General features: G+C 44.1%; 1 protein-coding gene across 1 annotated transcript in view; it reads right to left on the bottom strand.

Moving 5' to 3' along the window:
- LOC126198973 (myrosinase 1-like) overlaps window positions 1–26,654 on the bottom strand; it is a 63,556-nt gene that overhangs the window by 27,015 nt on the left and 9,887 nt on the right. Inside the window, exons 4-7 of the mRNA XM_049935632.1 lie at window positions 14,934–15,056; window positions 14,670–14,850; window positions 2,604–2,698; window positions 2,293–2,440 (exon numbers count right to left, since the gene is read on the bottom strand). Coding sequence (XP_049791589.1) covers window positions 2,293–2,440; window positions 2,604–2,698; window positions 14,670–14,850; window positions 14,934–15,056 — 547 coding nt within the window. The remainder of the gene's footprint in view (window positions 1–2,292; window positions 2,441–2,603; window positions 2,699–14,669; window positions 14,851–14,933; window positions 15,057–26,654) is intronic.

The following is a 26,654-nucleotide window of genomic DNA, read 5'->3' as shown; positions in this document are numbered from 1 at the left end:
ATGATGACAGAGCGTCAGTTTCTCCGAAACTACAACGTTTGCAATCATAATCACGTAAAATTTTTTATCATCTATACCCAGTATCAATAGTTACACTTTCTTCAGAGGAAAAGAGGCTGCAAAAGTCCAGTCTCCGCAAAAATGCTGATTATATATGCTAAAAATGACTGTCCACAACGAAGTTGACTGCAAACAATGTTATTTAGCACAGTGAAAGAATTTAGAAAAAAAAATTGTTTTGGATATGCTTAATATCTCGAGAAGAATGATAATGTTGGAAACGTCGTATGGCTATTACAACCAGTAGATCCTCCAAAAACTGAGATGTCGCCCTTGTGGTAGACATACTTCATGTCATAACAGTCGGATATTTTAAACGATTGTCTTTTAGAACTTACTTGACGCTTCATGTTTAATCAGGAACGCTTTCTTAAAGTATATCATCACACTGTGAAAGAAAATAATGTAACTGATCTGTTTACATTCTTTCCGGATGTGCGACTTCGCTAGATCTCTGGTTCTGCTCAATGCATCAGCAACAAAACTTATCGCTGAATGCCGGGAAGTTCTAGTCAGACAGAGTTCAACATCCATCGCTTTTCATCTCCGGATGCTGACATCTACATCTACGTGATTACTCTACTATTCACAATAAAGTGCCTGACAGAGGGTTCAATGAACCGCCTTCATACTGTCTCTCTACCGTTCCACTCTCGAGCGGCACGCGGGAAAAACGAGCACTTAAATTTTTCTGTGCGAGGATTGATTTCTCTTATTTCATCGTGATGATAATTTCTGCCTGTGTAGGTGGGTGACAACAGAAAGTCTTCGCAATCGGAGGAGAAAACTGGTGATTGAAATTTCATTAGAAGATCCCGTCGCAACGAAAAACGCCTTTGTTTTAATGATTGCCACTCCAATTCACCTACCATGTCTGTGACACTATCTCCCCTATTTCGCGATAATACAAAACGAGCTGCCCTTCTTTGTACTTTTTCGATGTCATCCGTCAGTCCCACCTGATGCGGATCCCACACCGCACAGCAGTACTCCAGAATAGGGCGGACAAGCGTAGTGTAAGCAGTCTCTTTGGTAGACTTGTTGCGCCTTCTAAGTGTTCTGCCAATGAATCGCTGTCTTTGGTTTTCTCTACCCACAATATTATCTATGTGATCGTTCCAATTAAGGTTATCTGTAATTGCAATCCTTAAGTTTTTAGTTGAATTTACAGCCCTCAGATTTGTGTGACTTATTGCGTAATCGAAATTTGGCTGATTTCTTTTAGTACTCATGTGAATAACTTCACACTTTTCTTTATTCAGGGTCAATTGACACTTTTCACACAATATAGATATCTTATCTAAATCATTTTGCAAGTCGTTTTGATTATCTGATGACTTTACAAGACGGTAAATAACAGCATCATCTGCAAACAGTCTAAGACGGCTACTCAGATTGTTTCCTATGTCGTTAATATAGATTAGGAACAAAAGAGGGCCTATAACACTTCCTTGGGGAACGCCGGATATTACTTTTGTTTTACTCGATGACTTTCCGTCTATTACTGCGAACTGTGACCTTTCTGACAGTAAATAACGAGTCCATTCGACAACTGAGGCGATACTCCGTAGGCACCCAGTTTGGTTAGAAGACGCTTGTGAGGAACGGTGTCGAAAGCCTCCTGGAAATCTAAAAATATGGAATCAATTTGACATCCCCTGTCGATATCACTTATTACTACATGAGTATAATGAGCTAGTTGTGTTTCACAAGAACGATATTTTCTGAATCCGCGCTGACTATATGTAAATAAATCGTTTTCTTCGAGGTGCTTCATAATGTTTGAATACAGTATATGTTCTAAAACCCTACTGCAAGTCGACGTTAGTGATATAGGCCTGTAATTCAACGGATTACTCCTACTTCCCTTTTTTGGGTATTGGTGTGACTTGAGCAATTTTCCAGTCTTTAGGTATGGATCTTTCTGTGAGCGAGTGGTTGTATGTAACTGCTAAATATGGAGCTATTTTATCAGCATACTCTGAGAGGAACATCTGGTATACAATCTGGACCGGAGGCCTTGCCTTTATTAAGTGATTTAAGCTGCTTCGTTACACCGAGGATATCTACATAATTCACTCACAAAATATCGTAAGAACAAAGGTCGCAGAGGGATAAATATGTCAGAAGAAAAGTTCATTATAGAGTCACTTCTGGACAATACTGGATTAGTTTATGTCCCCATCAGTTGAATCTTAATGACCTGCCACTGGTATATATTTGGTTACTAACCCCAAATGTAGTCGATCTCTTCCTGTGTGAACGTTGGTAACCTTGATCGGGGCCGTCCCTCGGCCTCACTATTGGCATCCACTTGATGTCGCACCACAGCAGGGTAATCCCCATCCTGACTGTAGATAGGATGTGCGAAGATCCCCACCTGCAGAACACAGTGACAGAGTACTTTTCCTCAGTCATTAGTGTCCCATATATAGGCCTTATATGTCACTAGATTAAGATCTGTTGCACTTTCCAAGCAACGAGAAATATACAGAAATGTTATAGGAGCTCCAACTGGGTGACAGCAGAGCTACAGCACGCACCTGAAACTGTCGTGCCCTTTCAGCAGCCTCTGCATCCTCTGTCGAATTAGTCAGCGGTTCAAGTCCATCCACTTCAAAAGTAATTCCCACGCTACCTGTACAATATACCAGAACAACACTTACAGATTAATTACATAAGATAGGTCAGAAACTAACTTGTATTATACATTGTACCGCAATGCTATAAAAAAGGGTGTGCTAATTATATCACAGTGTACAGCAATTGAAATGCTACCAAAAATAATATCGATTGACTAGAGACTTTGGAGTGCTCTGATATCAGAAAAAATATTGTAGTCTTATGCATTTATTTGTATGGTTACCAAAACTTTTATATCGTTGCATAAAAGTTTTATACCGTAGATCAAAAAAACTCCTTAAGCACTACACTTTCTACATATTTTCGATTCTCGCCTTAGAAAAGCACATCACTTCTATCACTATACGTATACCTACGAGCCAAGACGACATGACCACCAGCTTAATAATATACTGTCCGATCTTCGGAACGCATTACGTCACCGATACTGAGTGTAATGGACTCGACAGTTTGTTAGTAGTTTTGTGGACGTATGTCTCACCAGATGTCCACGGACAAGTCATCTAATTTCCTTAAACAGCGGGAAGCTGATTTGTGTACGAGGTAATGGTGCTTGATAGCGATCTAAAAGGCTCTATTGGATTCACATCAAGCTAATTTCTTAGCAAAACCTTCAACGTGAGTACACTTTCACGCTCCCCAAACCACTACAGCACTGTTCTGGCATTGATATATGGACAATTATCCTGCTGGATAATTAATTAATAGAATTCAGGACATCGTGGATGGAATAACCCCTCCATATCAGGCAGGTTTCAGAAACAAGCGCAGCTGTTGGGAACAAGTTTTAGCCCTAACATAATATATAGAAAGCGGATTCCAGAACAACATGAAGTCAAGGGTAGCTTTTGTTGATCTGTCGTCGGCATACGTCACTATGTGGCTCCAGGGTCTTATGCTTAAGTTCAAGAGACATATACCTAGTTTAAAACTGGCAACCTTAATTAACAACATGCTGACGAACAGGTCTATCAAAGTGAGCATCGGCCACAACACCAGCAGATTGTATAAAATAAAAAATGGCCTTCCTCGAGGATCTGTGTTGGCTCCAACCCTTTTTAATTTGTATATTAGCGACTTGGCAAATACAGTCAGCAGGAAATTTTGCTACGCCGATGATTTGGCACTAGTTGTACAAATTAAAACACTTGGGGAAGGAGCGAACGTACTCACAGAAGATGTGGAGTACCTGAATTCCTATTATAAAAAATGGCGACTCTGCCCTAATCCAACCAAGACTGAGGTGTGTGCTTTCCACTTGAACAATAACTTAATGTGAACCTCTGTGAACAAAGAGTCAAACACAACTTCAACTCCAAATACCTTGGCATAACGCTAGATCGCTCCCTGACTTACAAAAAACATCTAGAAAACGTAAGCCAAAAGCTAAAGAGTCGCAACAAAATCCTGAGAAAGTTGGCTGGCTCGACTTGGGGAGGTAAAGCATCCACCTTACGTACTGCCGCAAAAGCCCTGGTATACCCTGTTGCTGAATATTGCTCTGCTGTCTGGCTTTCGAGCTCTCATACTAAGAAAATCGACGTCCAGTTGAACGAGTGTATGAGGATAATGACGGGTACCATCAAATCCACCCCAGTCCCTTGGCTGCAATATCCCACCTCCACAATTGAGAAGGCAAGAAGCAGTAGAAAGAGAGTGGTCAAAAATTCATGGCTCAGATTAAGGGTCGTCGAGCAGATGCGCAAAACTATGGACCTATATCTCTGACGTCGATCTGTTGTAGAATTTTAGAACATGTTTTTTGCTCGCGTATCATATCGTTTTTGGAAACCCAGAATCTACTCTGTAGGAATCAACATGGATTCCGGAAACAGCGATCGTGTGAGACCCAACTCGCTTTATTTGTTCATGAGACCCAGAAAATATTAGATACAGGATCCCAGGTAGATGCTATTTTCCTCGACTTCCGGAAGACGTTAGATACAGTTCCGCACTGTCACCTGATAAACAAAGTAAGAGCCTGCGGAATGTCAGACCAGCTGTGTGGCTGGATTGAAGAGTTTTTAGCAAACAGAACACAGCATGTTGTTCTCAATGGAGAGACGTCTACAGACGTTAAAGTAACCTCTGGCGTGCCACAGGGGAGTGTTATGGGACCCTTGCTTTTCACAATACATATAAATGACCTAGTAGATAGTGTCGGAAGTTCCATGCGTCTTTTCGCGGATGATGCTGTAGTATACAGAGAAGTTGCAGCATTAGAAAATTGTAGCGAAATGCAGGAAGATCTGCAGCGGATAGGCACTGCGTGCAGGGAGTGGCAACTGACCCTTAACACAGACAAATGTAATTTATTGCGAATACATAGAAAAAAGGATCCTTTATTGTATAATTATATGATAGCAGAACAAACACTGGTAGCAGTTACTTCTGTAAAATATCGGGGAGTATGCGTGCGGAACGATTTGAAGTGGAAAGATCATATAAAATTAATTGTTGCTAAGGCGGGTACCAGGTTGAGATTCATTGGGAGAGTCCTTAGAAAATGTAGTCCATCAACAAAGGAGGTGGCTTACAAAACACTCCTTTGACCTATACTTCAGTATTGCTCATCAGTGTGGGATGCGGACCAGATCGGGATGACGGAGGAGAAAGAGAAGATCCAAAGAAGAGCGGCGCGTTTCGTCGCAGGGTTATTTGGTAAGCGTGATAGCGTTACGGAGATGTTTAGCAAACTCAAGTGTCAGACTCTGCAAGAGAGGCGCTCTGCATCGCGGTGTAGCTTGCTCGCCAGGTTCCGAGAGGGTGCGTTTCTGGATGAGGTATCGAATATATTGCTTCCCCCTACTTATACCTCCCGAGGAGATCACGAATGTAAAATTAGAGAGATTCGAGCGCGCACGGAGGCTTTCAGATAGTCGTTCTTCCCGCGAACCATACGCGACTGGAACAGAAAAGGGAGGTAATGACAGTGGCACGTAAAGTGCCCCGCGCCACTCACCGTTGGGTGGCTTGCGGAGTATAAATGTAGATGTAGATGTAGATGTACTTACAGAATCTACCAATCCATGATGTTTTGAACGAAATACCATCGACCCGCTTGAAGTCACGGAAGCCTATATGGGTTAATACACAAGAACATCAACCTGACATCAAGGAGCAATGGCGGCACTTTTGGAATGATTCTGGAATTAATCAACAAGGTATCCAAGATCCTACTCTGCAATTACCTGGCTTTGACCAGAAGAGATGTACCTGGACTAAATTAAACCGTATCAGAACGGGCCATGCAAGATGCAATGCATATATGTCAAGTGGGGTCAATGCGACTCACCAGCCTGTGACTGTGGAGCACCAGAACAGAACGTCCGCCATATTATTGAGGAATGCCCCTTAAGAAGAAACGCCGGACCTGTCTCTGAGGTTATATATGTGAAACCCTCTGCTTTGGATTGGCTGTGCAATCTAGATATTAGGCTTTAAATGTATGAATGAGTTTCTAGTCAGGCTTGCCAAGCTTTTAACGTGTAGATATTTTGTCTTGAGTGTTCGTACTTTATCCTTTTGTGCTATTGCTTGTTTTTTACACATTTACTATTTACACATTGTTTTGTTTTATACATTTCGTTTACATATTGTTGTACTTGTATAAAATATTGTCGCTGTATTGCCATACGAAAAATAAAAAAAATAAAAAATACAATCCTGCTGGAAGATGATATCGCCGGTGGAGAAGACATGAAGCATGAAGAGGGTGCAGGTGGTCCACAGCTGTGAGCGACTCTTCGATCACTACCATACTCCCACGCGAGCGCAGCAGGACGTCTCCCACGGCATAATACTGCTCCCATCCTTGGCGATGTGCTCATATCGAACGGCCATTCGCGTAGATGACGGCGTTTGTGGAGATGACCATTGACCTGAGATAGCACAAATGTGATTCACGCGACGAGGCGACACGTTTCCCCTGATCCACGGCCCAATCTCGACGATCTCGTGGCCACTGTAAACTTATTTGATCATGTCGTTGGGCCAACATAAGGACACGTAGGGGCCATCTGCTATTCAGCCTCATGTTCAACAATAAACGATCAATGGTATGCTCCGAAACACTTACGCGCGCTCTTTAGGCTATTCTGCTTCACAGAGCAGTCAAGCCTCCCAGTCCCCCGTCCTGTGAAGCGTTGTGGACGTCCAACCACTTATCGCCCAGTGGTCGTTGTGCCACCTTCCATAGATGCTCACTACAGCAGCATGTGAACATCGGACAACCTACGTTTTAGAGATACTCGTTCACACGCTCTGAGGAATAATAATATCACCTTTGTCAAAGTCGCTTATGACAGTAGATTTCCCCATTTGAGGCCCGTGTTGTCATTACAATGATTCCCCATCTGTCTCTGACCCACTTACATACTTTCCTCAACGCGTCACGTTCCCGCAACGCCACCAAGCGACATCCAGCTTCGCAGTGTCCCAGGGCCACAATGTTTCGGCTGATCAAGGATAATTCAAAAGCTCTTAATATAAATTCAAATTTAAAAACTAAAGGAAATTAAAATTTTCAGTTTCACTTACGTCCTCTAGTATACAGAGTGGTCCATTGATAGTGATCGGGTCAAATATCTCACAAAATAAGCATCAAACGAAAAAACTACAAACAACGAAACTTTTTGGCCCGCTAGATGGGGCTGCCATAGGTCAAACGGATATCAACTGCGTTTCTCTAAATAGGAACCCCTATTTTTTATTACATATTCGTGTAGTACGTAAAGAAATATAAATGTTTTAGTTGGACCACTTTTTTCGCTTCGTGAGATATTTGGCCCGATCACTATCACTGGACCACCCTGTATAACAACGTTTCACTTTTTCTAGACTATCGTAACTGAAACAGTCTTCAGTGAGTGCTGTTGCATGTAAGGAAAAATTTAGTCACTCCAAATTGTTACAGCACGTGCTAAATTATTGACACTACCTTTCACCTTTCACATCTTTGAGAATCAAACTCGTATAAAGTGCGAAAAGAAAACACAGATGTAGCCGTCTCTCATATTCAGGGCTAAATCACTGGTATGCATTAAAGTAGAGGGTGTAGGAAATGAATCTATTGCATCTGTGAATTCACAAACTTCCAGGCAGACTTGTTGCACATATGCCAAGGACAGTCTTCTGCTTATATATTGCAAGAAGTCTAATGAATCACTAGGAAACTTTTGACTTTATTTTTAATTACGCAGAATACACAAAGATGGGCGTTGTTAAATCAAGAAAGATACCGTACCTACCGACTGCGTATCGATTAACTCTGACTTTGAGAGGAAAGGAAAAGATCGGTTTTCTGATGCTGATTCCTCCCTGACTACAAACTGCAATCTAACGACAGTTACATAGGCTGAAATTTCCACTTAAATTATGACACTGGTAGAAGGAAAACTGCAACATATTAGGTAACACCTAAACCTCCAGATGTCAGACACTAAGATCTGTACCGAACGACCTATATCGACAGAGTATCAACCAAAATTCCGAGTTAGCTAGTACTATGTGCTGTCGCCCTGCAGAACGATCGTAAATGTTAATTAAAAGTAACACCGGAACTACCAGAGCACAAGAAAATCGTATGTGTGAGCTAACAATACGTATGGTTCCCGTGGGACGAAAACTTCTTTTGCGATTTTCTCGGGATTGACAGACTAGCAGTTCTGCTTCAACCGCCGAGCGGGAAGGTTCTTGTTTACGTCACTTGCCGCAGCGTCACCTATGTGGAGTTTTCCTCGTTAGTGTTGTTCTGTCTGCCGAGTGAGTCGCAGCGCCTCCGCTCCGCCTTTACTGTCTGTTTGTGTTCGTTTACTTGCAGTGGCGCCGGCTGCTCCGCTATGGCTACCATGGTTCCACGTGTGTTCAACTAAAAGGTACTATGAGATTCACTTTCGGTGAATCAAAGTAACACGTGCAGCCTGGGCCTCTAGAAATCCCACCGATGACGTCAGCAGTTTCGCCCCTTAGGAACGTACTTTCTAGAAATCCACGACTGGCTTGTCGATAGGATTCATGTGAACTCTGATCAGGTCCACACCGCTTATTTTGACGCAGACGAGTACGTGTTTTACGTTAAATTTATGGATCCCCTTCACGTTGAAAGATTGCTCTTGCGACATGGTTCTCTGGTCCCGTACAAGCATCGCTATAATTCCGCTAGTATGGTGCCACTCGTAGTGGAATTCGTTCTGCGGAAATTAATGTCAAACGCAATATTTCATCACATTTACAGGTGTATGGTTACCGCGCTCGTGTCATGCATTCTGGTCAAGTGGGAACCTGCTACCTCTGTAATGAATGTGGACACGTTCGGTCTGCCGGCCACTGTGCTCGAGCGGTTCTAGGCACTTCAGTCCGGAACCACGCGGCTGCTATGGTCGCAGGTTCGAATCCTACCTCGGGCATGGATGTTTGTGATGTCCTTAGGTTAGATACGTTTAAGTAGTTCTAATTCTAGCGGACTGATGAGCCCCCATGTTAAGTCCCTTAGTACTTCGAGCCATTTGAACTATTTGGTACTGCCTACTGAACTCTTCCTTATTGCTGTATCTATAGCCTTAGAGAACTTCAACCTTATCTCGTCATTCCTTAGTGCTTGCCTGCGGAGGGTTTTTGTCTTAACGCCGTCATTAGTACAGCGTCGCAAATTGACGGTTGCTTATCTTGTTCCTTCCACTCTCGCCGTCGGATCTGCTTGTGCTTCAGATCATAATGAACAAAGTCTGTTCTAATAATCGTGTAAATGAATATCCGTCTTTACCTCCGTGACAGGTTCAGAATCCTATGGCCCCCCGGGATGGAACCTGTAACAGGGACAAATAAGCGACGTAGCTCTCAAGATGGATATTGTGAGGATTTGGCTGTGCCTTCTGCCCAAAACTCCTCCCCATCGATTGTGTCCCCTGCTCCTCGCGGTGCTACGATCCTGCATCCCTCCTGATAACGAAGTGGCTCCTTCTGAGTTGCCTGTGTGTAGAGAAGGAGCGGAGTCCCCCCCCCCCCCCCCCCCCACAACCCCCTTCGTCTTTGTGTCCTCCATTACAGTCTGATACAACGCTATGTCCTCGTGCTCCTTCGTCTTCAGCCGCCGACGGTTTCCTGAATTTGCCGCCTACAGCAAATCCAGAGGAGAATAAAAGTGTACCACCAAGTATAACCTGTTGCATTGGTAGCTCGACAGAATGGTTCCGTTTTAAGGACTGGACCTGCGTTACATGACCCCTGTTCTCAGGGGCACGAAGCTATGCCTATGACCTCACCTACACCACTGTCGGCAGAGGCGGCCATGCCACGTAGCCGATAGGACCAGCGTGTTCAACCTGACCGTGCAGTGGTACGTAAGAAACATAAGAAAAAAGGTTGCGGTGACGAGGGTTCTGGACCCCCGATGTCTGATTCATCCGTGGACTCCACAATGGACCTTGACCCTCAGCTATCTATTTCTGCTCGGTACGTTCCGTACATCCCTGTTTAGCTTTGATCAATGACACAAACCTACACGTGCCTTTTCTAATGTAAGTCGTGTGGAATCATAATTTCAACTGGCATCACTGCGTCAGTTCACTTATGATTCATGTGCGGACATAGTCTTCTTACAGGAGATGTTATTTTGGCAATTCCCCTTTCCTGGTTTTCGAGTGATATTTAATGTAGCACCCGAATATTCTACGGGGATGACCTTATTCTTTCGCGAAGTCCTTCCTACTGCTGAAGTTGAGATGTTGGATTCAGGCGGAGGCATAGATTGTCAACTTCTTAATCTTACTTTGATTCTTTTATATGCCCTTCTGGCACTGGTCACGCAGTGAATAATTCGCGTTTCTTGAAAGAGGAAATTGTGTATCTGTTGCGTAAGAATCCTCTTGGTATTCTGTTGGATGGTGAGTTTAATTGTGTGTTGTGTCCTGCAGATAAATCTCCAAGTTTTATTTTCTGTCGTGAATGGCATGAATGGATCCGCTCCTTACGCCTGAAAGACGTCTGTATATGTAAATACCCGACGTTAGTTAAATTAACCCACTTAACTGCGACCTCTAGTAGCAGGTTAGATAGGTTTTACTTATCAGACTTCCTGCGTGATTGTATTCTTAATATTGAAGTTACCCCAGATTCCTTCACTGGTCACTGTACTGGGACTACAACTCTGTCTTGAACGGCAACCAGTCAAATTGTTTCGTACTCCTTGGATGTTAAACGTCGCTCACCTAGCTAGCCCCTCTCTAGATGACGTGATGCGGGCCGTGTAGGAGTGTACTCTATGGTCCACCGGGAGGTACTCTTCCATCCTTGACTGGTGGACACAGCTAGCAAGAACGAGGCTCAGGTAAACTTTCATACTTTCCTGTATTGCCAAAGCGCGAGACTTTCGGAGAACCTACGAATATTACTATTCAATCCTGCGTGAACTTCATGATGCTGCAGATCACGCCCCTCTGTGAATTGCGGATGTTAGGCATCTAAAGGCAAAATTGTTGACCTTGAAAAGAATACAAGTGGAAGGTTTGAAATACGATGCAAGCCACGTTCACTGGTGACGGAAGAACTGAATTCCTTACTTCATTTGCTTCGGTATCAGACCCGTAGCCGACTCGCTTGTGTTCATTCTCTCACGACAGATAATGGACATACCGTAATGGAGAAGGCTGATATAGTGTGTGTCTTACACCAATACTATATAGACATCTACGACATCGATGAGTCCAGTGAAACCTTTTACGACCGACTAGTCAGCATCATGGATACGACAGTTACACCTCTTAGCTGCATTTCAGCCTGAGGAAGTTTACAAACTTATAGTGGGATCGCCTTCTCAAAAGTCCATGGGTCTGGATGGACTTCCCAAGGAGTTTTACGTGCGCTTTTCGCTGCTATTAGGTGCTACCTTTATGTCACTTTTGAATGAAGTGTTACAGGGTAGAGTAGTGCGTACCTCGTTCGAAGTGGGAAAAATTGTTTTAATCCGGAAACGCCCGGGGTCGTCTGCCCCTGGTAACTTTCACCTAATTACTTCGTTAAACTTTGATTATAAGGCCGTGGCGAGGGCAGTTAACAGTGATATGCTGGCTCTGACGGAGACGATTGTTGCAAAACCTCAAAGCTGCGTACCTGGTCACACCTTTCTTACCCGTACAGTCAGTCGAGTGTCGTGACTTGGTTTCAGTTGCTACTGTAATGTCCGTCCCTTGTGCCCTTGCTTTTCTAGAATCTGATAAGGCATTTGATAGCGTTAATCACGACTAGGATTCTGGATGCAGTTGGTTTCACTGCTGACACACGATGAGTGCTCTCAAATCTGTTTACGGGTATTTCAGCTTCGGTGGTTGTTAATGGCCAACTGACGCCCCCGATGAATATCCGTCGGGGAGTGTCTCTCAAGGCAGCCCGCTGTCAATAACTTCGCTTGTGTTGTCTCTGGAGCCCCTACTTCAGATGCTAGCTGTTCGTGCGACGCGTATGATGTGATGGTTCTACTCCGCAGTCTGCGCAGATACGTGAACTGAAGTCTCTAATCGATGATTATTGTCGGCGTTCAGGTGCACTTCTCAATGAAAATAAATGCAGTCGTCCTACTTTACGAGGTTTCGATGACACGGTTTTTCCATGGCTACAGCAGTGGACCGGTATAAATCTCTCGGTATCATCATTGATCGTTTACCACTCAAAATAACGATGCTCAACCGGAAGTCTGTTACGGAAAAGTTTCAGAAACATAGGTTTTAACTTGAGGAAGAAATTTATGAGAGTGTAAGTCTGGAGCAAAGCATTTTATAGTAGTGAAATGTTGATTGTGGGAAAACCGGAATAGAACAGAGTAAAAGGATTTGACCGGTTGCGTTACAGAATAATGTTGAAAGTTAAGTAGTCAGATAAGGTAAGTAATGAGGAGGTTCTCTGCGGAACCGGCAAGAAAAGCAGTGTTTCTAAAACATTGACAAGAAGAAGGTACAGGGTGGTAGGACAGTATTAAGACATCGCAGAATAATTTTCACGGTACTAGAGGGAGCCGTAGGGGCGAAAACTGTAAAGGAAGACAGATATTGGAATACATACAGCAAATAATTGAGGACATAGGTGGCAAGCGCGAAGATAAAAAAAAATCGCCCTCAACAAAGTCCGTTATCAAGTACTGGCCAGAAACACCTTTAGCTTCTAACAGCTCAGAGGACACAACAGTGTGCACCTGGTAATGGCTCACCATTCCATGTTACCGGCAGCATATAATAACTCTGCAGGAATGCGCGACACATCTTACATGACAAGTAGTTTTAGTCACCGTGTAGTCGGTGCCGGAAAAGAGACGTATTGAGCAAAATGTGAACTCATCAGGCCCTCGCCAAACCATTCTCTTTGACATGAAGGGAACAGTTCAGCAATAACAGATCGTGAGTGATAGGTCACGGTGGACTCCTCAACACTTTATTTGACGTGTGGAGTTTGTGCCACAACGCATCGATGCCGTTGTCAGGACGAAATAGTACTACATAGATAACTCTAATTAAATTTCTGAGGGGTGCATGTGCGTATTCTTCGATAATTCCCAAGCTTCTTATCCATATTCCACCTGCATGATGTTTGCATAGCCGTGATGAGCGAAAACATTTTGACCACCCGCTTAATAGTCTCTTCTGCGTCTTTCAAGCACTGTACCCACGTTGCCCTTGTACTGTTTGCCCAGCCATGAAGAACAAATCATTATTACCACCTGATTACTAGCAATTTTTGCACATTCTGGAATGTATTACAGTAGAGATTCTGCCCGGGATGGATTTGGAACGTCCTTGGTAGGTTTCGGGTTCAAGACACGCAATTCTGGTAAATTACTAACTTGTGATCTGTGTGTGTGTGGCAGGGACGGGGGGGGGGGGGGTACTGAGTTGGCTCCCAATAACATGCCAAGCGTGTTCGACTGAGAAGATATCTACATGAGTTTATTATCAAGTTCCTCAAATCATTGAAGCTCGATTCTGGTCTTAGCTGATGAATAGTTATCCTGCTGGAAGATGCCATAGTCACTGGGGGCACATCAATCCTCAAGAGAGCAGGTGATCCTCAAAAACCTTCAGATAACCCCAGCTGTCATAGTGCCTTAGTTTACTACCACATGGCCAATGGAAGCCCAGATGAACGTCCCTTATAGCAGAAAACTATCCCTACTGGCCAGTGTTCACGGTTCACGTGCATGTTTCGAGCAGCCATCGCATGAATGACAACATATCTGGACACGAACAATGACTTTTTACTATTAAAGATGGGATTCGTTGAGCAGACGGCTAGTTTCAATTGATCTGCTCTTAAATCTCGGTGACCTCGTACCCAATGCAGTTGTAACTGACGATTTCGTTGGGTCAACTTGGGAACGTCAGTTATGACCCCGGTTTAAAAAAAAAATGGTTCAAATGGCTCCGAGCACTAGAGCACTTAACATCTGAGGTCATCAGTCACCTCCGATTTTAAACAATGTACACTGGTACATATGCTCTGAATCAGTTGCACCACCTCGAGCATCGTACCCTGTCGTCAGGTCTGCCACAGATTGCTGTCTGTCACCATTTACAAAGCAAGAAAGCCTCTGATGTCCCCATTATATGATGGTGGATGAATTTCAAACAACGTGTCGCGTACTCGTGGTTTCATTGACCTTCAACCACTTTCCATAGCTGCTCAAGACAGTAGCATGTACACAGCCGACTAGATTTGCCATTTTGAAACTGTTTCCAGCTACTGGGCGGTAGCAGTGTGTCCTTATGTCAGTGGATTTCTCCACTTTTAGTCCATATGGTCGCTCGAATGATTCCCCAGTCATCTCTGATTCACTTTCATGTGTCCCTTGTCTCATCATTTGTCACAACGCCAACCATTACTGGCTGGGCAGAGCTCACATTGTTTTGGTTAATATGTCTGCTTATCTGAATGAACTGTTTTTAGCATCAGGAATTCTCGCCAACTTGCCACGAACCACTGACCATTCTGCGAGGCTCTGAACTGCTCATCGTACAGATGCCAGACCCGCGCGTGGGCTTTGATGACGGTGTGAGTCGCCAGGTAGTCGCCAATTCCCGATGCTGGCTGAGAGGGGGCGACCTCGTTCGCCGCATAGCCGTTTACCAAGCCAGCTGGAGCATTGATTGTGATCCACCATTTCACCTGTGGAACCATAACCCATAATTATGCTCCTAGGTAGCGTGAATGTGAGACAAGCTTCTAATTGCTTTCAAACATTTACTTACCCTGTCACCAAAGTTTTCGAACAGTATCCTGGCGTATTCAACGAAGTAATCGGCCAGCAACTCGTTGGGCCAGCCTCCGATGTACTGCAGTGCTTGAGGGAGATCCCAGTGGTATATTGTTACCTGCAGGCGGCATACTACAGAGTCACATTTTGTCATTCGAGATGGAGAAAATATTTTTGGTGAAGCAATTAGGAACGTCTAATTATGCCTAGAGGTGTTGTGGGAGTCTACTAAGTGACACAGGCCGGTAATTATTAGAGAAATTCTGTAATTTTGCTTTTGTAATTGGTGTTTCAGGGATTTACGATGATTCTTACTTGATATTACAATAACAACGAGGGAAGTTAGTCTGATAAGAAATACACTCCTGGAAATGGAAAAAAGAACACATTGACACCGGTGTGTCAGACCCACCATACTTGCTCCGGACACTGCGAGAGGGCTGTACAAGCAATGATCACACGCACGGCACAGCGGACACACCAGGAACCGCGGTGTTGGCCGTCGAATGGCGCTAGCTGCGCAGCATTTGTGCACCGCCGCCGTCAGAGTCAGCCAGTTTGCCATGGCGTACGGAGCTCCATCGCAGTCTTTAACACTGGTAGCATGCCGCGACAGCGTGGACGTGAACCGTATGTGCAGTTGACGGACTTTGAGCGAGGGCGTATAGTGGGCATGCGGGAGGCCGGGTGGACGTACCGCCGAATTGCTCAACACGTGGGGCGTGAGGTCTCCACAGTACATCGATGTTGTCGCCAGTGGTCGGCGGAAGGTGCACGTGCCCGTCGACCTGGGACCAGACCGCAGCGACGCACGGATGCACGCCAAGACCGTGTAGATTTGTGATCATTTAAGACATAAAGGTTAGTTTATTAACTGGAATTTCTCGGAATCCAATTCTGGAATTGTTGCAGAATGTAGAATTGAAAGCAGAGTTTAACAAGTGGGAAAAATGGTCAAAATGTGCTATCAATACAATGATAGGCGGCCAAACACTGGTTTGACGTGCGGAACGAAGCTCTGTGTGGTCATCAGGTTTCTGCGAGGTATTTATAACTGACTGAGACGATAATTCTGTGCTTCAGCGCTTCATACACTCCTGGAAATTGAAATAAGAACACCGTGAATTCATTGTCCCAGGAAGGGGAAACTTTATTGACACATTCCTGGGGTCAGATACATCACATGATCACACTGACAGAACCACAGGCACATAGACACAGGCAACACAGCATGCACAATGTCGGCACTAGTACAGTGTATATCCACCTTTCGCAGCAATGCAGGCTGCTATTCTCCCATGGAGACGATCGTAGAGATGCTGGATGTAGTCCTGTGGAACGGCTTGCCATGCCATTTCCACCTGGCGCCTCAGTTGGACCAGCGTTCGTGCTGGACGTGCAGACCGCGTGAGACGACGCTTCATCCAGTCCCAAACATGCTCAATGGGGGATAGATCCGGAGATCTTGCTGGCCAGGGTAATTGACTTACACCTTCTAGAGCACGTTGGGTGGCACGGGATACATGCGGACGTGCATTGTCCTGTTGGAACAGCAAGTTCCGCCGGCCGAAGTGGCCGTGCGGTTAAAGGCGCTGCAGTCTGGAACCGCAAGACCGCTACGGTCGCCGGTTCGAATCCTGCCTCGGGCATGGATGTTTGTGATGTCCTTAGGTTAGTTAGGTTTAACTAGTTCTAAGTTCTAGGGGACTAATGACCTCAGCAGTTGAGTCCCATAGTGCTCAGAGCCATTTGAACAGCAAGTTCCCTTGCCGGTCTAGGAATGGAAGAACGATGGGTTCGATGACGGTTTGGATGTACCGTGCACTATTCAGTGTCCCCTCGACGATCACCAGTGGTGTGCGGCCAGTGTAGGAGATCGCTCCCCACACCATGATGCCGGGTGTTGGCCCTGTGTGCCTCGGTCGTATGCAGTCCCGATTGTGGCGCTCACCTGCACGGCGCCAAACACGCATACGACCATCATTGGCACCAAGGCAGAAGCGACTCTCATCGCTGAAGACGACACGTCTCCATTCGTCCCTCCATTCACGCCTGTCACGACACCACTGGAGGCGGGCTGCACGATGTTGGGGCGTGAGCGGAAGACGGCCTAACGGTGTGCGGGACTGTAGCCCAGCTTCATGGAGACGGTTGCGAATGGTCCTCGCCGATACCCCAGGAGCAACAGTGTCCCTAATTTGCTGGGAAGTGGCGGTGCGGTCCCCTACGGCACTGCGTAGGATCCTACGGTCTTGGCGTGCATCCGTGCGTCGCTGCGGTCCGGTCCCAGGTCGACGGGCACGTGCACCTTCCGCCGACCACTGGCGACAACATCGATGTACTGTGGAGACCTCACGCCCCACGTGTTGAGCAATTCGGCGGTACGTCCACCCGGCCTCCCGCATGCCCACTATACGCCCTCGCTCAAAGTCCGTCAACTGCACATACGGTTCACGTCCACGCTGTCGCGGCATGCTACCAGTGTTAAAGACTGCGATGGAGCTCTGTATGCCACGGCAAACTGGCTGACACTGACGGCGGCGGTGCACAAATGCTGCGCAGCTAGCGCCATTCGACGGCCAACACCGCGGTTCCTGGTGTGTCCGCTGTGCCGTGCGTGTGATCATTGCTTGTACAGCCCTCTCGCAGTGTCCGGAGCAAGTATGGTGGGTCTGACACACCGGTGTCAATGTGTTCTTTTTTCCATTTGCAGGAGTGTATATAGCTTGATATGTTAATTACATCTGTTCTTACAGCAACAACCTTAAGCCTAAGATGACGTTGCACTCTGACTTCTTTGTCGATTTTTCATCATCCATTAAGGATGAAGATCAGTTAGAAAAGGGGATTTCAACCAGTAAACCACTGTAAATCTAGGTTGTGGGGCCCATTGAAAAAACAACAGTGTGAGAGAGGAGCGGTTGGTTACATGCAACAAGGATACAGTTGGATATTAGCAATGGTTTTACCACAGATGTCATTACATCGTACAATGTGAGTTGGAATACAATGGCAACCCTAGGACAAATTCAGCCTTTGACCTTTGTGTTGCCTGTATTCAGGGGCAAGGGTCAATGACGTTTGCCTTTAATCTTGAAATTGAGATGTCCTTATTAGTGACATTATCAATGAATAAAACCCATCAATCAAGCAATAAAGTAATGAAATAGATTTTAAATATCCAACTAGCTGAATTATGCTTTATACTCACCCCTCCCCACAGTCACACACCCTTCTCTTCTCTCAAACCGATCACATCATATTTTTGAAATATTGTGTGAAAATCAAATCAGAATGTAGCTTCCACACATAAATTTAAAAATATCCAAGATAACTTAATTGGGTCTTACACCGCATGCCGTCCCACTGCTTTTACAACTAATCAGAGAGTAATATTAATGACTGGTAAAATTGGACAAAATTTCATTATTTCTGCGATATTTACACAAAATCGCATAAAGACACAGTGAGAAGCTAGTATTTAAGCTGCTATTAAAATGAAAGAGCCCATGAAAATGAAGTACAATCTTGGCTGTGCTCTAAAGAGTCAGAAGCATTTATCAAAAATATTACGTCTGAAGTATTTCCTCGCCTAGAACACCTCAATTATGTAAGAAATATCGATTTCATTACTGACTTCAAAAATTGTTTGTTGCATCACCAAATTCCATCGGAAGCTATGTATCAGTCAATCTGGAATACTGGAATATGTGATATACTTCCATAAATAGTTCAAAACCAACATCTGATCGCAGTACGTGACAAATAAATTAGTAATGAGCAGCTACTTAAGATGAGTTTTACTTTGAATACGAGGATCGTTTCGAAAGTAAAACCTCCTATTTTTATGTTGTGACGTAGGATGTCCGCACCAGATGTCGTTGGTGTAGTACTAATGCTTGAACCTTCCTCTTTCACTTTCAGGTGGTTCCGTTGTTCTGTGATAGTTTGTGCCAGCACAGGACTGTCCCAAAATGGAGTCTGACATGAATGCGCATATGAAACAGCGATGTGTGACTGAATTTCTCACTGCTGAAGAAATTGCGGCGATTGAAATCCATCGACGCATCGACGCTTGCTAATGGTGAATGGAGACGTTAAACAGACGTGAGCAGTGTGAGGCGATGGGTACGGCATTTTCAAAGTGGTGAAAACAGTGTTCATGACAAACCGCGGCCCGGTCGACTCTGCACAGCAATGAAGAGCGTCCTGATCAACTCGTCCGCGCCAATCGGCGGATAACGAGCAGAGAATTGTGTGTAAGGCTGAATGTCCACTGTAATGCTTTGGAAAGATCTTGGTTATCGCAAAGTCTGTGCCAGATGGGTCCCACGGATGCTTACAGAAGAACAAAAAACTAATCGAATGGAAATACTGCGGCAGACAGAATCCTGGGCCATATATTGCATGTAACCAGACTGTGGATATTGTCAAGTGATTAGTTAAAACAATGAAGGGCACTCACAGGAATTAACTATGGACAACTATTATAGTATTTACCCTTTAGGACTATCTTCTAGAAAATGGGCTAATCTTCATAGGGACAGTGAAAAAGAACAAGAAGGGAATTCCTCCCGAATTTTCACCAAAGAGATCGCGAGAAACTGAAAACAGGCTTTTCGTACTTCAAGATGACTTCTGTCTTGTTTCGAGCCCAACGAGAAGAAACAAGGCTGTGCTTTTTCTGTCGTCAATGCATGAAACTGATGAAATAGACACTAGTACAGGAAGGTCTGTTGTAAACCTGGACTACAATGCAACCTCAGCTGAAGTTGATACTGTTGATTACATGTGTACCGCACTCAGAGGACAAGGAAAAGATGTCTCTTGACCTTGTTTTTCCTGCATCTTGATACTGCTGGAATTCAAAATTTTGCTGGAATTAAATCCGAAGTGCAGCTCTTCGCAAATATCCCAGATAAAAGGTTCAGAAGAAATACGTACCTCACAAACCTGGCCTTGGCTCTAATAGAGAGAAAGTTGAAAGAAGGGGCTCAACTCTTTAATTTACTAAGGGACACCCAAGGATTTCTGTCACTCTATAGATCAATCCTCGTAAGTAACGAAGAGGTAGTTAGAACGTGTAGAAGGTGCTATCCTTGTGGTGGTAAAAAAAATAACAAAACTACTGTGAGTTGCAACAGTTACAAAGGATCTGTTTGCAAGCAACACAGCCACAACACTGCGACCTGTAAGGACTGCAGAGCTTCTCCAGAGGTACAAAGTGTGTGATTCTTGGTACGTGTTACCGATAGTTTTTTCTTAGTTGAATGTCTTGTTCTTTATTATAACTATACGATATTTCCGTTTCTCTTCACAAGACATTTTTGTAAGACTTGCTTCAATGAAGACATATAATAGCACTGAAATCTGTTGTTACAACGATCTTACTTGTAGCTCAGAACCTCTTCTATAAATGCTACAAGAGAAATAAAAAAAATCAATTAAGTTATATTTGATGTTAGGCGGGACTAACTGCAGCACGCAACCGCTGGCGTAATTGACTTCAGCGCGCCTGCCGCAGTATTAAATTAGTACTTGATTTATTTCGCGGTTTTCTAGTTTTGCGCTATAGTTTTTAAAGTAAAACTCACTGTTGACAGCCACATATTGTACTTCATCTGCAGGATTATATCAAAGTAATGTGCTTACGGAAACACTTTGCCTAGTGTTATTATCGTTTCCTTCGCTTCTCGAATGGCGGAGCCTTTTCGACTCGGCAAGGGATTTAAGTGTGCACGCAGCTCACACGAATCTGGTGGTGTGTGATTGTTTTCGTGGATCCTCGAGTGATATCGCGGTTTGCACATTTGCTCATCATGTCTATACGACAGACGTTTATGTCGCAGGCCAAGCCTTCACCTACTGGGGAGTTGCAGCCTTGCCCTGCCTGCGCTATGATGGACCATACCGTGGAGCTGAACTTTCGGCATGTTACTGCTGCCATGGATGGTGGACATGGCCGCGTACACTGTCTATGATTCGCATTGTGCTGATACAGGATCGACGGTGAGCTCCATTTCTTCTTGGCGTTAATTGCTGGTCGTGATTTACGAGGGACGACGCTAAGCCACTCTCGTCTTCATGATAGTGGGAAACGACTTGCAGAATTGGTGAACAATATGTTAAAGGAAAAGGTGGCTGACCATTTTGCACAAGCTACTGCCAATGCAGGCCAGGATCCAGCGTTTCGTTGCAACCGTGCGACTGTCGAGAGGGAACAGTTCTGAGGGCTACAACTCCGCTTTTTCCATGTGGGAGCTCGAATCGACACTGAGACTTCTGACACTGCAACCGGTCACGACCACATCCGGTACTGCATGCTTTGACAACTGCCAGCGGCGTCAAAGGAAATCCTACACGAATGTTTTAAACTAATATGGCAGACAGGTGTCTTCCCCAACTCGTGGAGGGAGGCAATTCTAATCCCTCTCCTCAAACCAGGAAAGGACCACTCATGTCCCAGTAGTTATCGGAGTATTGTCTTGACGAACTGTGTGGTAACGGATGGTTAACCGTCGTCTGGTCTGGCTTTAGAGACCAGGCAACTCCTTAGCCGCTCTCAGTGTGGATTCCCAAAATTTCATTCCACAGTCGACAATGCCTCCGTCAACATTACTGTATCAGCATTTCGGCATATTCTTTGATATCAGTAAGGCGTACGATACTACTTAGAGACACTGTATTCTCACACAACTGCATCAATGGGGCTTTAGTGGCCACCTCCCCATTTTCATTCGATGTTTCCTGTCCCAGCTTTTTTTTCGGTCCCGAGTTGGTCACACACGGTCTGATAAATTTGAGCAGGAGAATGGTGTCCCTCAGGGCAGTGTTTTAAGTGTTACCCTCTTTGCCACAGCCGTCAACAGTATAAGATCTAAGGTGAGGAGTCTAGTACAGTGCTCATTATTTGTGGACGACTTTCCTGTTTTCTGTTCCTCTTACAGTGTTGCAACGGCGAGCCATCAGTTGCAACTTGCAGTGCGGCAATTAGAGGAGTAGGCTGCAAAGACGGGTTTTCAGTTATCTGCCGGTAAGTGTGTGTGTATTCATTTTAATCGTTCTCGTCGTCCTTTTAATTTCCTGCCTTGCATATAGGGGACATTATCCTATATTGTCCGCAGCTTATGGTCTTGCGGTAGCGTTCTCGCTTCTCGCGCACGGGGTCCCGGGTTCGCTTCCCGGCGGGGTCAGGGATTTTTCTCTGCCTCGTGATGGCTGGGTGTTGTGTGTTCATCATCATTTCATCATCATTGACTCGCAAGTCACCGAAGTGGCGTCAACTAAAAAGGACTTGCAATACGGCGGCCGAACTTCCCCGCATGGGGCCTCCCGGCCAACAATGCCATACGATCATTTCATTTCATATCCTATATTTTAGAGACACAGTGCGGTTTCTGCGCCTCATTTTTGACTCCAGATTATCATGGTTGCCACACCTGCAATACTTGAGCGCCAGAACCCTGAAGGCACTGAACATCCTCAAGTGCCTCAACCACAGGTATTGGAGAGCGGACAGGGAGCGTCTCCTCCAGTTTTATCGGGATTTTGTGCATTCGCGGCTGGACTACGAATGCACGGTGTGTGGGTCAGCGAGGCCCTCTTATTTGCGGATCATTGAAGCTGTCCACCATGCAGGTATTCGACTGCCCGAGGGACCAGTCCCATACCCAGCCTCTGTGCTGAGGCCAGGGAACCACCACTTACCATCCGGCGGCAGCTCCTCCTGGTGTGCCAGGTGTGTACGTTTCTTGCAGCTCCAACCTCACCCGCTCACCATATAGTTGCTCATCCGTCTCTGGACCGTCTTTTGCCCACCATCCCCAAGCCACGATGCCGTTTGGGATAAATGTGCAACGTGTGTTGGAGTCCCTCGGTGTGGATCCCGTGCGGTTCCAAATCCAGTATTTTAACTGCCTGCCACCTTGGTTACTGGAGAGGCCCAGAGTGATTTTACATTTGGTGCGGTACAAGAGAGATTGCACTCCTGCTTCCATTTTTAATGCAATATTTTCTGGTATTTTATCTGAGCGCCACAACTATGTTGCTGTTTTTACAGATGGCTCGTAACAGAGGAATTCCGTTGGTTGCTCTGTTGCTTTCCCAGATTGTGTCCTCAAGGTCCGATTGCCTCAAGCGTTTACAGTCTTTGATACAGAATTTTCTGCGATCTTGCTGGCACGGGAGCAGATGAGACGCTCTTCCCGTCCTAAATTTCTTGTCTGTTCCGAGTCACTAAGTGCCCTTCACTCATTACAATGTTTGTATCCATCAGATAAAATAGTCCAGACCATTTAGGATGCCCTCCTCCAACTACAACGGCTGGGGAAGGAGGTGGCTTTCTGCTCGGTTCCAGGGCACGTCGGTATTGCTGGGAACGAAAGGGCAGATCTCGCAGCCAAGGAGGCGTGTCTCGATCCGCAAGTATTTAAGTGCGCCATCCCCCTGCACGCACACACCTCGCTGTTGAGCTCACGAGTCATGCGTCGGTGGGAGGATGAGTGGCTCTAAATGACTGACAAGCCCACAACGCGTGTTTGGTGTACTTCCTTCCAGCCACGTAGACGCGACGAGGCTCTACTCATTTTTAATCTTTTCCCCCTCTTTCTTTGCGTGTATGCTTCCATTTTACTAAATTAGTCCACATAAGTTTCTTTTAACAGTGTCAGGGCGCTGATGACCTCGACGTTGAGCGTCCTTAAGCCCCAACACACACACACACACACACACACACACACACACACACACACACACACACACACACACACACGGAAAAGATTAGATGACGGCATAGCTCTGTCGAACCTGGTCATTCAATGAAACTCTTTTTTTAGCGATCTTGGCTTGTGTTGTTTTCTTCTGTCACCATACATTCCAGATCACCGTTCCATAGTGGTAATGGCATAAATATATATCTGTGTGTGTGCATATGCCTGAATTTGTCGAGAAACTGAGCTGTTACTGTAATTCCTTAATCCACGTCCTCTAGTTCTTTAAGTTACCTGGGTTTCTGTTGCTAACGTCCTCAGTCTATTTCGTAGACGTGTACAGTATTGTAAATATTCTGTTTTCCATGGTTACACATGTTAGCGTGTTAGTGAATTAGTAACTCCATTTGGCTGCTTCACAGTCGTGTATGCGAAGTTAAGGTTTTAATACTAATTTTCTTATTTATGTGTTGGAGAATCACTAGTGATTCTCCAACAGAAAAAGTTTCCTACTCAATGGTCTGAAGATGACCACAGTAGTGGTCGAAACCGGTCACCTTGTTAAATAAATCGTGATCAAGACTGTTTTTAATAGTAATTATTTATAAGACATTGATCACAACTGTTCCCGTAATGCATTCAAAAGTAATTTTCTTTCAGATACTATTTTATTATCGCTGAGCACCTTACTGCCAGACCCCAGCTCCCTGCCAGTTCATACTGACCAATTCGTTGCATAAGCAAGCACTGCTTTTTAATGGAGAGTATGGTTTATACTCGTTCTCATATTCCATTAAGATGTTCACCTGCCTCTTTAGCAGGTCAAATATGATTCAGCATGAAAATACTGTTGGGGTACTTACATTAGAGTCCATGCTTTTGACACCAGTTTGAGATGCACTCTTTTGGATTATTTATGCATTTTTGCAGACTGGGAAAGAATATTGTGATATTTGACAAGAGCCATAAATGTGGAAAATAGTTTACTTGCAGTTCTATTGTATTGTACACCAAGGGTGCTACACAGATCGAACTTCTAACGTTTTTACCAGTGCAGACTTGTGCTGCTGACAGTATACAACTGGCACATAAATCAGCACTTCAGTGATGTCCCATTTTTCAGGACTTCCATAATAGTATTTAACATAAAACTCATATTCAACATATATGTTTTCCTAATTTTTTAATTACATTTTATAATCAGATTTTGATTTTAACTATTTATGAAGATTACGTTACATAATTACTCCTATATTCTATAGTGAATGATACAATACAGCTTCTGATGAAATTCACCAATGTGTCTGGTGAGCCAGTCCCCAATTGATTTTTTGAAATCATTAATGAAAACATAGCTGACAACCTTTCCGTTGTTTGCACAGTTCAGATAATGTTTTAAGTGAGACGCATAATTTTTGATAAATAATTCAGGTCGTTCTGATACGTCTGGATAAAATCAGTATGGTGATACACTGTAATTGGTTGTTTCTTTCCAATGGGGACTAAAATACAGGCTTTCATTAGAGGAGACGGAATGAAGTGCTACATTATGAATTGTTTCCAAAATAACATAATTTTTATGCATCATTTTAATATAACAGCGGAAGTAACTAAATATCTCTAGGAAATAATAAATATCTTTCGGTTTTACGAAAAAAACGAATATTTTCGATTTCAAGTGGAGGTTAAGTAATTTTTACTGCATATCTGTTCCCATTTCTGCACATCATTTCAATATTTTCTACTTATCGGTTTCTGACAGATGGTGCTGTGGAAAATTAGACACAGAGCTAGTTGGATTTTTAATAGTATTTTAGTTATTTTGTTGATTGTTTCATTGATTGATTTTATTGCTTGATAATGTCCATGATAAGGATGAGTCAAGATCAAGGTCAGAGGTCAAAGATCATTTACCCTTCCCCTGAATGTAGGCAACCCATGGTCATAAGTCAAATTTGCCCTAGAGTCGCTATTTCATGTATGTTTCAGAATCGAAGTATTCGTTGATCGACCTTATAGGTCATGTCCAGAATATGTAACATTAGCTATCTTTCTAACACTTTTTACTATTCTTTCCGGTCGGTTTCTAACAATTTGATGACCAGGTAAGAGGTACCAAGAACTCTTGGTACGAATATAGCCTGTGGTCTCCACAGACTCGATATAGGATATGCTCTGTAGTCGAACAGGAGTCTCTGTTGGAATTTGACTGTGGAAGAAATTTGTAAAATTTACGATGGACCTGAATGGGAGAAGAAGTGTTGGTGTACAGTTTTGACCCGACCACCTATAACTATGTCGGGTTCAGTTTCACTTCCACAGTGAAGAATGGGGATAGTGTATGTGTATATCTCTATAATTTCTACTATGAAAGCATTTTTAAAACTAAATCTATAAAACTTTGAATTTGGCTTCGCGGTTACAAGTATTAACTGGAAAATGGAAACTCAGCCCCCTAGGTGATGGATATAGTGGATAAAAGTTTTTATTGGAATATTTCAATATTCAGGCATTTTTGAAACTAAATCTACGATTGTTTTTATTTGGCTTCTTCGTTAGAAAATAAAAAAAAACACGCTACACTTCTGTAGAAAATTCAACCGATAAGGGGGTGAAATAGGCCAAGATTGATTCACTTACACATCATCGCTGACTCCAAACCAAACTTGAAATTTGTAGAGGCTGTCGATCTTATACTGTAGGCATAGTTTAAGAGGGGACTTTTCGGACTTCCACTCCAAAGGGTTGAAGCAGGGGATGAAATTCATTTTGAAAATATGTAGCTATTAAGAAAATTTTGAAGTCAGAACTACGAAAACCGATGTCTGGCTTCTAAGTCAGAAATAAAAAACAAAACTTCGTGTTTCAGAATTTTGGGAGATTGAACTACTGACGGCGTAAAGTAATGAGTGATAGAGTTTTTGACAATAAAGATTTATTAAAGAACTACTAAAGATTTTTAACGCTATATCTTTGAAAACTAATATTTGACTTCTCGCTTAGAAATA

Source organism: Schistocerca nitens, chromosome 8, assembly GCF_023898315.1.
Source record: "Schistocerca nitens isolate TAMUIC-IGC-003100 chromosome 8, iqSchNite1.1, whole genome shotgun sequence".
Taxonomy (NCBI): domain Eukaryota; kingdom Metazoa; phylum Arthropoda; class Insecta; order Orthoptera; family Acrididae; genus Schistocerca; species Schistocerca nitens.
Note: the sequence above shows the minus strand (reverse complement) of the source record. Positions and strands in the feature narration are given on the sequence as shown.